At 45.0% G+C, this 12,397-nt stretch overlaps 1 protein-coding gene across 3 annotated transcripts in view; it reads right to left on the bottom strand.

Moving 5' to 3' along the window:
- The window catches only part of LOC129818807 (contactin-associated protein-like 4), a 224,462-nt gene that overhangs the window by 41,661 nt on the left and 170,404 nt on the right, over positions 1–12,397 (bottom strand). For all 3 annotated transcript variants that reach the window (XM_055875058.1, XM_055875057.1, XM_055875059.1), the window contains 3 exons: positions 12,234–12,361; positions 11,110–11,280; positions 6,329–6,550 (listed from right to left, as the gene is read on the bottom strand). In XM_055875058.1, coding sequence (XP_055731033.1) covers positions 6,329–6,550; positions 11,110–11,280; positions 12,234–12,361 — 521 coding nt within the window. The remainder of the gene's footprint in view (positions 1–6,328; positions 6,551–11,109; positions 11,281–12,233; positions 12,362–12,397) is intronic.

Raw genomic sequence — 12,397 nt, forward strand, 5'->3', positions numbered from 1 at the left:
CACTCCTCCACTAACCTTACTCCTTTTCAATGTGTATTAGGGTATCAGCCGGTTCTGGCTCCTTGGCATCAGAGTCAGACCGAGGCTCCTGCGGTGGACAATTGGTTTCGGCACGCTGAGGAAACCTGGGAGGCAGGCCACGTCCACCTTCAGCGTGCCATAAGGCTCCAGAAAATTGGCGCAGACCGTCGCCGCAGTGAGGCCCCGGTGTTCGCACCAGGGGACAGGGTCTGGCTCTCGACCCGAAACCTGCCCCTCCGCCTGCTCTGCCGGAAGCTGGGTCCGCGGTTTGTGGGGCCGTTTAAAGTCCTGAGGAGAGTGAACGAGGTATGTTATAGGTTACAACTGCCCACTAATTACCGTATTAACCCCTCGTTCCATGTGTCTCTCCTCAGGCCGGTGGTGGCTGGCCCGCTCCAGGAGGCTGAAGTGCGTGAAGTTCCTCCGCCTCCTCTAGACATCGAGGGGGTCCCGGCGTACTCTGTTCGATCCATTTTGGATTCGAGACGTCGGGCGAGGGGCCTTCAGTACCTCGTGGACTGGGAGGGGTACGGGCCGGAGGAGAGATGCTGGGTTCCGGTGGAGGACGTTTTAGATCCTTCTATGTTAAAAGAATTCCACCGCCTCCATCCGGATCGCCCTGCACCTCGCCCTCCGGGTCGTCCCCGAGGTCGGTGTCGACGCGCTGCTGGAGCCGCGCGTCAGGGGGGGGGTAATGTCACGACTTCTACTGAAGTCGTTACCTCTCCTTGTCCGGGCGGTGTTCGGCGGTCGACTTCACCGGCCTTCTAGCCATCATCGATCCACTTTTCATTTTCCATTGGTTTTGTCTTGTCTTCCCACACACCTGTTGTCAATTCCATTCATTACCTGTTGTGTATTTAACCCTCTGTTTCCCTTCATGTGTTTGTCAGAGATTGTTCGTTGTCAAGTGTTGTGTGTTTTGTGTATAGGTGTGCGATGGGTCTTCGTACCCAGATTTGTATTATATTTTTCCGTGAGTGTTATGGAGCAAATTACTGGGACTTTAATTAAAGTACTCCATGCTACACTCTATTTTGACTCTCCTGCGCCTGACTTCCTCTGCCACTTATACACGCCATTGTGACACACAATGTTGTCTTGGAGCTCTACGGACAATTCCTTCGATGTCATTGTTTGGTTTCTGCTCTGACATGCACTGTCAACTTTGGGACCTTAAATAGACGTGTGTGTGTGCCTTTCCAAATCATGTCCAATCATGTCAATTTAATGTAGAAAAATATCATGGCAAAGGGGTGTGACTGCTTGTTTAAATGCCATATGACTGTATTTCAGTTTCAATAAATCTTCCAAAATTCTAATAGCATGTTTTTACTGTCATTATGGGGTATTGTGTGTAGATGGGTGAGTAAAGAAACAGATTTTCAATCCATTTTGAATTCAGGCTGTAATGTGGAATAAGTGAAAGGGTATGAATAGTTTCTAATGGCACTGTATATTCAAACATTTCCGTGAGGAAAAAATACTTATTTTAAACAAAATACAGGTCAGTTCATAACTGGCAGCACCAGCAAGATTCCAGTCTCTTAATGTGGTATGGACACAGTAAGACATTTTCAACAACTATTAAAGCTCCAACCAAGTTTATTCACCCAAAGGATCGAACAGCTGAACAGACAGACATATTCCACCAGTGGTAGTATACAAACTCAGCAAAAAAATAAACATCCTCGCACTGTCAACTGCGTTTATTTTCAGCAAACTTAACATGTGTAAATATTTGTATGAACATAAGATTCAACAACTGAGACAAACTGAACAAGTTCCACAGACATGTGACTAACAGAAATGGAATAATGTGTCCCTGAACAAAGGGGGGGTCAAAATCAAAAGTCAGTATCTGGTGTGGCCACCAGCTGCATTAAGTACTGCAGTGCATCTCCTCCTCATGGACTGCACCAGATTTGCCAGTTCTTGCTGTGAGATGTTACCCCACTCTTCCACCAAGGCACTTGCAAGTTACCGGACATTTCTGAGGGGAATGGCCCTAGCTCTCACCCTCCGATCCAACAGGTCCCAGACGTGCTCCATGGGATTGAGATCCGGGCTCTTCGCTGGCCATGGCAGAACACTGACATTCCTGTCTTGCATGGAATCATACACAGAACGAGCAGTATGGCTGGTGGCATTGTCATGCTGGAGTGTCATGTCAGGATGAGCCTGCAGGAAAGATACCACATGAGGGAGGAGGATGTCTTCCCTGTAACGCACAGCGTTGAGATTGCCTGCAATGACAACAAGCTCAGTCTGATGATGCTGTGACACACCGCCCCAGACCATGACGGACCCTCCACCTCCAAATTGATCCCGCTCCAGAGTACAGGCCTCGGTGTAACGCTCATTCCTTCGACGATAAACGCAAATCCGACCATCACCCCAGGTGAGACAAAACCGCGACTCGTCAGTGATGAGCACTTTTTGCCAGTCCTGTCTGGTCTAGCGACGGTGGGTTTGTGCCCATAGGCGACATTGTTGCCGGTGATGTCTGGTGAGGACCTGCCTTACAACAGGGCTACAAGCCCTCAGTCCAGCCTCTCCCAGCCTATTGCGGACAGTCTGAGCACCAATCTATACCTTGCCCCACCTAACTGGATTATTGACCCCTGCCTGCACTGACCCTGATACTGCCTGCCGTTCTGGACTCTTTGCACCCTCTTTGAATTACTGACCCTTGCCTGCCTTTGACCTGTTGTTTGTCTGCCCCTGTATTAGAAATAAACTTTGTTTCTTCGACACTGTCTGCATCTGGGTCATACCTGAAACCTGATAGTGTAAAGCTGTCATCAAGGCAAAGGGTGGCTATTTTGAAGAATCTCACATACATTTTGATTTGTTTAACACTTTTTTGGTTACTACATGATTCCATATGTGTTATTTTATAGGTTTGATGTCTTCACTATTATTCTACCATGTAGAAAAGAGTAAATAAAGAAAATCCCTTGAATGAGTAGGTGTGTCCAACTGACTGGTTGTGTGTGTGTGTGTGTGTGTGTGTGTGTGTGTGTGTGTGTGTGTGTGTGTGTGTGTGTGTGTGTGTGTGTGTGTGTGTGTGTGTGTGTGTGTGTGTGTGTGTGTGTGTGTGTGTGTGTGTTGGAGAGTCAGTGTAGTATGTGTGTCGGTAGAGTCCAGTGAGTGTGCAGAGTCTGTGCAACAAGAAAAAGTGGGTCAACGAAAATAGTCCAGCTAGCCATTTGATAAACTGTTCAACAGTCTTCGAAGGGGTAGAAGTTATTCAGGAGCATTTTGGGGAAAATAGAGCTTCTGATGTGATAGTCTACACATTATTGTTTCTAGTTGAGATTAGTCAAGTTAGTCAAGTGTCATTTTGCCGAGAACAGTCTATGACTTGGGTGGCTGAAGTCTTTGACAATATTTAGGACCTTTCTCTGGCACCGCCAACTACAGGAAGCATTTGGTTGTAGTCATAACAGCTAAAGATGGCACAACCAGTTATCGAGTGTAAGGGGGACCTTTTTACACAGGGGCATTGCATAACTTTGTTCATTAAATAAATGAAATAAGTACCACATGTGTTATTTGTTCACTCAGGTTCCCTTTATCTAAAATTAGGTTTTGGTTGAAGATCTGATAAAGTTTTGTGTAAAAAATTATGCATAAACTAATTGGAGGGGTTGCACACATGTGCACACGCACACACACACACACACACACACACACACACACACACACACACACACACACACACACACACACACACACACACACACACACACACACACACACACACACACACACACACACACACACATTCTCCTACTGTAGAACCGCATGATCCAAAGCCCATCAGTAGCGTGATTCATGGTTATTTATTGAATGTGATTATTGTTCAGGAAACAGTCGGCTCAGCAACTGCACATCGAATAGGAAACCACAGAGGAATGGCATTTCATTTTGCCAATCATGTGATGGAGGCTGCTCGATAAGTGGCAGGTAACCTAGTGGTTAGAGCATTGGGCCAGTAACTGAAAGGTTTCTAGTTCTAACCCCCGAGCTGACAAGGTAAAAATCTGTCGTTCTGCCCTGGAACGAAGCAGTTCCTAGGCCATCATTGTAAATAAGAATTTGTTCTTAAACTGACTTGCCTAGTTAAATAAAGGTAAAATAAAATTTCAACAATCCACTGCATCTTACTATTAGAAGCTTGGCGTTCTTCTCCTAAGTACTCACTTCACATATGAACTATGCTGTACAGTACTAAAAAACCCGAAAAAGGAGAGAAATTGCACAATATTTCACACACCAAATTAATCTGGAATTACCGTTATTTATATTTGGAAGCTATGGATTCAGAGTCTCTGTTCACCACTGGCAGAGCGAACAGAATCACATGGTGCCCCAAATCAAAGTTTGTGTCCCAAATGACACCCTATTCCCTATGTAGTGCACTTATTTTGACCAAGGCCAATGGGTACACTCTAGGGAATAGGGTGCCATTTGGGAGACTGATAAAGTAGACGTCCATCGGCTTACAGATGACTGACGTCCCCCTCCCTTTGATTCTAAGTGTGGGTAAGGCTGGTGGATGTGGAAAGGCTAGTAGCTCTGACTGAGGCATTTACACTGAGTGTACAAAACATTATGAACACCTGCTCTCTCCATTACATAGACTGACCAGGTGAATCCAGGTGAAAGCTATGATCCCTTATTGATGTCTCTTGTAAATACACTTCAATCAGTGTAGATGATGGGGAGGAGCGGAGACACGTCAGAGAAGGATTTTTAAATGTGTGCCATTCAGAGGGTGAATGGGCAAGAAAGGTCCGGGCTCTTGAAGGTCCCCAAGAATTCAGTGGCTTCTATCATTCTTAAATGGAAGAAGTTTGGAACCACCAAGACAGGGAGGTGACCAAGAACCGATGGTCTCTGACACAATTCCAGAGTTCCTCTGTGGAGATGGAAGAACCTTCCAAAAGGACAACCATCTCTGCAGAACTCCACCAATCAGGCGTCTGTGGTAGAGTGGCCAGACAGAAGCCACTCCTCCATAAAAAGCACATGATAGCCCGGTTGGAGTTTGCCAAAAGGCACCTAAAGGACTCTCAGACCATGAGAAAAAAGATTCTCTGGTGTAATGAAAACAAGATTTAACACCTTGGCTTGAAGGCCTAGCATCACGTCTGGAGTAAACCTGGCACCATCCCTACGGTGAAGCATGGTGGTGGCAGCATCATGCTGTGGGGATGTTTTTCAGCAACAGGGACTGGGAGACTAGTCAGGATCGAGGAAAAGATGAACGGAGCAAAGTACAGAGTGAACATTGATGAAAACATGCTCCAGAGCGCTCAGGACCTCAGACTCACCTCAACTTCCAAAAGGACAACGACCCTAAGCACACAACCAAGACAACGCAGGAGTGGCTTCGGGACATGTCTCTGAATGTCCTTGAGTGGCCCAGCCAGGGCCCGGACTTGAACCTGATCGAACATCTCTGGAAAGACACTCCCCATCCAACCTGACAGAGCTTGAGAGGATCTGCAGAGAAGAATGTAAGAAACTCCCCAAATACAGTTGTGCCAAGCTTGTAGCATCATACCCAAGAAGTCTCAAGGCTGTAATCGTAAAGGTGCTTCAACAAAATACTGAGTAAAGGGTCTGAATCATTTTTATAAATTTGCAAAAAATAAAAAATAAACAGTTTTTGCTTTGTCATTATGGGGTACTGTGTATAGATTGATGAGGGGGGAAAAACAATTTCATTTTTGAATAAAGCTGTAACAAAATGTGGGAAAAGTGAGGGGGTCTGAATAGTTTCCGAATGATCTGTATGTGCTTGATTTAGCTTGCCTGGTTTAATGGACCAATAGAATAACCTCCAAACTGTAAACCCCCCCTATCTGGCACTCCCAGGGCAGGCTAAAGATAATCTTGGTTAAGTTCTGGATCCATACATGTTAAGAGAACAGAGAGAACGAGGATCTGAACCGGGACGAAGAGCTCCACCCCCCTTTATTTTTTCAAATTACGGGTAAGTCTATGTGCCAAATGTCCCTTCCCCTTCCGGAATTCAAAGATACTAACGTCTGCGAAATCGTGATTTGTCCAAAGCACTGGATCAAATGCTGCTCGTTATCTCACGCATTCCATTGTATCATGACAGATCTACAGTACAATTTATGTTTACATAGTCTGTCCACGAGAGATTAGGCAAGAGCAAACACTCAAAAGTATTTGAAACATTTTGAATGGCATTTCAACCCAGGTCTGGTGTTTTTCCCTTCCTCTAATGAGGGAGAAGTAGCAGTCTGAAGCAGCTGGGTTTTCCTACCTATAAATAATTGGCTGTTGAGTTGCAGATGGATGTGACCGTCGGCGGGGGCCTTCTGTGTGGCGCACGGGAAAGCGTCCACACACAGTGAAGCCTCTTTCACGTTCCGCTCCGCTCGGACGCGGTGCCACCTGTCGTCGTTTAGCGCCATGCCGCCCGTCTCCACGCGCACCTCAAAGGGGCCATTGCCCACGTCAAACGAGAAGGCGACCTCCATCGAAGCTGTGGGAGGGAGGGAGAGAGGAGGAGAGATGGTCAGACACACCAGATGAGTAGCATTTGGATGGGTGGTTAAATATCCCACTAGCAGAGATTTTTACAGCCAAATAACTATCAAATGACACCAAAACTAACACCCCTGGACATTTCCGATGTCTATAAAAATCCTCAACTGGCCCCTGCGAGGGAAACCTGACAACATAACTTTCACTGCTCAGACAAGATCATATGACTTTCTTTTATTTCATTTTTTTCTGTGAAGCGTTGTTGATTGAATGTGGTGGTTGCTTTGACCTTGAGTATCAACAGAATAAAGAAATATGAGGTGTTGTCATGCCAATACCAGTACAAAGTGGCCTGACAACATTGTCTTCCAGTTCTACCGAGATCTATCATCACATGTATACACTGAGTGTACAAAACATTAGGAACATGTCCTCAGAACAGCCTCAATTCATCGGAGCATAGACTACAAGGTGTCGAAAGCATTCCACAGGGATAATGACCCATGTAGACTCCAATAATTCCCACAGTTGTCTCAAGATGGTTGGATGTTCTTTGGGTAGTGGACCATTCTTGATACACAACGAAAACTATTGAGCGTAAAATGCCCAGCAGCGTTGCAGTTCTTGACACACTTAAACCGGTGCGTCTGGCACCTACTATCATACCCCGTTCAAAGTCACACAAAGTCATCCATGTGTCAATTGTCTCAAGGCTTAAAAATCATTCTTTAACCTGTCTCCTCCCCTTCATCTACACTGATTGAAGTGGATTTCACGTGACAACAATAAGGGATCATAGCTTTCACCTGGATTCACCTGGTCAGTCATGGAAAGAGCAGGTGCTCCTGATGTTGTGTACAACACGGACATCCAAATCATAATTTACAACAAAAACATCCATTGCTGACCTGGCAGTTGGCTCCACTATGCAGTAGCTGTCTGTCTTTTTCCCCCCTTAAACATTTGTCAGGCATTTTTCATTCATTCAGCGCATATGTTCATACAGGGCTGTGTAATTGATGCTCCTCCTGTCTGCCCATCTGTAGGATGATGGGATCTTATCTGAATGGATCATGTTAATGAATAGGATTTTGGAAGAGCTCAGGGCAGCACACAAACACACACACCACTGTTCATAGGAAGCTGAGGCCAGGGCCAGAGTTTGTCATCAAACACTTCCCTGGTCTGCATGGCGGTGACAAAGACTCTGTGAAAAAGCGAATCATCTATTCTGATCTCTTTAGTATTCACTGCACTGCTAGCTTCCCTTTCTGCCTCTTAAGATGACACACACACATACACACCAATGCCAACGCACCCACAAGCACACACCTTGTCTGAGGGAATGTGATGGCAACGGTAAGGTTAAAAACAGCATCCACATGCACAGTTCAATAAATTAGGGGGTGAATGTATATATATACACTGCTCAAAAAAATAAAGGGAACACTTAAACAACACAATGTAACTCCAACTCAATCACACTTCTGTGAAATCAAACTGTCCACTTAGGAAGCAACACTGATTGACAATAAATTTCACATGCTGTTGTGCAAATGGAATATACAAAAGGTGGAAATTATAGGCAATTAGTGAGACACACCCTCAAAAAGGAATGGTTCTGCAGGTGGTGACCACACACCACTTCTCAGTTCCTATGCTTCCTGGCTGATGTTTTGGTCACTTTTGAATGCTGGCAGTGCTTTCACTCTAGTGGTAGCATGAGACGGAGTCTACAACCCACACAAGTGGCTCAGGTAGTGCAGCTCATCCAGGATGGCACATCAATGCGAGCTGTGGCAAGAAGGTTTGCTGTGTCTGTCAGCGTAGTGTCCAGAGCATGGAGGCGCTACCAGGAGACAGGCCAGTACATCAGGAGACGTGGAGGAGGCCGTAGGAGGGCAACAACCCAGCAGAAGGACCGCTACCTCCGCCTTTGTGCAAGGAGGTGCACTGCCAGAGCCCTGCAAAATGACCTCCAGCAGGCCACAAATGTGCATGTGTCTGCTCAAACGGTCAGAAACAGACTCCATGAGGGTGGTTTGAGGGCCCGACGTCCACAGGTGGGGGTTGTGCTTACAGCCCAACACCGTGCAGGACGTTTGGCATTTGCCAGAGAACACCAAGATTGGCAAATTCGCCACTGGCGCCCTGTGCTCTTCACTGATGAAAGCAGGTTCACACTGAGCACATGTGACAGACGTGACAGAGTCTGGAGACGCGTGGAGAACGTTCTGCTGCCTGCAACATCCTCCAGCATGACCGTTTTGGTGGTGGGTCAGTCATGGTGTGGGGTGGCATTTCTTTGTGGGGCCGCACAGCCCTCCATGTGCTCGCCAGAGGTAGCCTGACTGCCATTAGGTACCGAGATGAGATCCTCAGACCACTTGTGAGACCATATGCTGACACATGCACATTTGTGGCCTGCTGGAGGTCATTTTGCAGGGCTCTGGCAGTGCACCTCCTTGCACAAAGGCGGAGGTAGCGGTCCTGCTGCTGGGTTGTTGCCATCCTACGGCCTCCTCCACGTCTCCTGATGTACTGGCCTGTCTCCTGGTAGCGCCTCCATGCTCTGGACACTACGCTGACAGACACAGCAAACTTTTTGCCACAGCTCGCATTGATGTGCCATCCTGGATGAACTGCACTACTTGAGCCACTTGTGTGGGTTGTAGACTCCGTCTCATGCTGCCACTAGAGTGAGAGCACCGCCAGCATGCAAAAGTGACCAAAACATCAGCCAGGAAGCATAGGAACTGAGAAGTGGTCTGTGGTCACCACCTGCAGAATCACTCCTTTTTTGGGGGTGTCTTGCTAATTGCCTATAATTTCCACCTTTTGTCTATTCCATTTGCACAACAGCATGTGAAATTTATTGTCAATCAGTGTTGCTTCCTAAGTGGACAGTTTGATTTCATAGAAGTGTGATTGACTTGGAGTTACATTGTGTTGTTTAAGTGTTCCCTTTATTTTTTTGAGCAGTGTATATAAATTGTTCTATTTCCATAGGATATACTTTGATTAAGCCTGAAGAGTCAGCTGTGCAAACTTTACTAGTCTACATGGATGCTCAATCGATAACATGGTATGGCTGTGACCTCACAACAATAGACACGTCTCTCTGTACAATAGGTACATGTCATGCCGTGTCCCCAGTAATTCAGTATAGTGGGATTCAGGGGCTTTAATCAAGCTCTGTGAAGTCAGTGATGTGTACAGATATAGGATCGTAATTTGATCACCCTGTCGCAGGAAAACAATCATGCAATGCAGGAAATGTTAAACTTGTAGTGTATTTGAGGTTTAAAAAGGCTTCTGAAGTTTAATTCCCATATTGACATTTCAGGCTTGATTTTCACTTACGAAAATGTATCAATAATCCACATTCATTATTATCCACATAATAATTAACATTTTCTGCGGGATAATTATTCTGCTGTAGAAAACTGGCTCAAATTAAGATCCTACATCTGAAGAATGGGTCATTACAGCAGGAACATACCCCTACACCCTGGAAGGTCTCTCTATGCAGGCCTCCCATCCATCACCCCTGGCTATTGTCTCTATAGACAATAACATCTAGCACCGCAAAAACAATGTTAACATTCCGCTACAGATGTCCAAAAAAATCAGTCCTGACAATACAGAATAGAAAAGGCTTCTTCCCTCCTAAGTCGGCATCCTCCAATCTCAAAGGCTCATGGGGATTCTACCAGAGTGTGGATTAGTTGTCATGGGACCAGGAGAAGGCATATGAAACAATAACAGTCACAGCGCCAGACCATAATTTAGAGACAAAACTTCTTACTCCGGACCCATAATAATGCAGTTCTATCTAAACAGGAGTCAACATAAATTAAGTATATCAGCGCCAAAGTCTGTGTTTCGCTTTAACAATGGCAGTCCCATAATTTCCCCAAGGAGAGTATGCTCATGATGTCTGTGTAGCTCCACAGACTCTCTCTATCATATGTCGTCTCAGAAAAGGAGTTTCACGCTTTACCGCTGCTTTACAAATAGACCAATATTTTATCTTTAAAAAGCACCGTTCAGAGTATCAGAGCTTTACAACTCTGCAACTGCAAATATCTCTGACAATGAGCTGGCCTAATAAGCCAAATCATGTTCAATGCCATGGAGAAAGATGATGTGCTGCATTCAAGCCAAATAATATTGTAAGAATATTCGGAGATGTGTATTGCATTCAAGCTTAGTCATTTTCTAACATCATGGTCGAAGAGGATGTGCATTGCGTTGAAACTAAATCAAGCTAACACCATTCCAAGATGTTAAGGCCTTATTGCATTCAAGCTAACTTGTGCCTAACACCTTTGGAAGATGTGTATTGCACTCAAGCAATTGTAAGCCAAATTCAGGACCTATTACATTCAAGATGAATGCCATGGCCAGGTCTCTCCACAGAAGTTCAGTGAATTTTAGTGAGTGCAGCTTTTCCTTTCCCGGTCTATATGCCTTTTGAACCCCGCACCGAAACACTTGATCATGAACCATAGAGTCAAGCATTCCCTCCACAGTGCTATCATCCACTTTACTTACAGCTGAGTTCAACCCGTATGAAGTCTTTAATGCCCAGGTTTTCCAGGAAGACCCCTGAAGAGGCGGTGGTTTTGAACAGGAAGGAGATGTCTGCACTCAGCTCTCCGTGGAACGTGGGGAAGTGCAGGTACGACGTCTCTTTGTTGAAGAACGCTGCGTTCCAGAAGTTCTCTAAAAAAAAAAACGAGGCAAATAATACATATTAATTACAATTTATACTGTTTATACTTTTATACAGTTATCAGTTTTTTTGCCTTCTATGTTGTTGCACATATTGTATGTACCAATCCTTGAGCAAAAGGTTGTTAATTGTAAAAAAGGGTCTTAATAGACTGAGAATGAAATAAGAGTATACTGTCCCCAACTCAGTCCATTATAATGATCCATTGAGACTGTCAGGCACATAAACAAGCCAACCGTTTCTACTAATTAGTCTTAATAATATTTCCACCATCGTTTTCCCCATTTATGTCTACTTTACTAAGAGAAATATTTGTAGGTAACCAAGGCTGCAATTAGGAATCACAAAGAGATGGGGATTACTTCATTATTGTGTGATTAACAACAACGACTACCTACTGCCATCAGCATAACAACATAAAAGAGAGAACATGATTGTTTTTGTAACATTTCTGCTAATGTGGTATTTCCCTACACATAATTAGATTACGTGCATAACCAGAGTGCGAGAGGAAGAGAACGCCGCGTTGCCATCAAACAGGTGTGGAACGAATGACTGAGCTGAGTACTCAGAGTAAAGCAGCTGGTCGTCTATTGCTGTGCACAGGTCGTTTATCTGCATTTGTTTGAGTCACAGCCTGTGTGTACTGCACATACTCCATTTCCCATATAGGACATAATGGACAGATAGATTAACTGATAGACTGACATATCAAAAGCAAGCATACAGTACTCAGTATGACCCAGCCAATGTATCTGGGGAGGGTCAGCAACGGAGTAAATAATAGACTGATACAGTAAAATGACTGATTGACATTATACTTACTATCTAACCCACACACAGTAAGGCACTGAGTGCCACAATGTTTGTGCTATCCAATAGATCATTGGGAGTATAGATAGTCACACACTCTATCTTTATTATTTTATCACTTGGTACTTACTATCGCCATGACATCTAAGTGGGCTGACTCTATAGGCTGCCTCTGATTCAGGTCTCTGTATATCCCCCACCACCACCCATCTGACTGGTAGATTCTCCTTATGGATGAGCAGGCCAGAGTCAGCAGCCCTGTTGGAAATCAGAGCAGGTTAGCGTTTTTCATCA

The sequence above is a fragment of the Salvelinus fontinalis genome, chromosome 21 (assembly GCF_029448725.1).
Source record: "Salvelinus fontinalis isolate EN_2023a chromosome 21, ASM2944872v1, whole genome shotgun sequence".
Taxonomy (NCBI): domain Eukaryota; kingdom Metazoa; phylum Chordata; class Actinopteri; order Salmoniformes; family Salmonidae; genus Salvelinus; species Salvelinus fontinalis.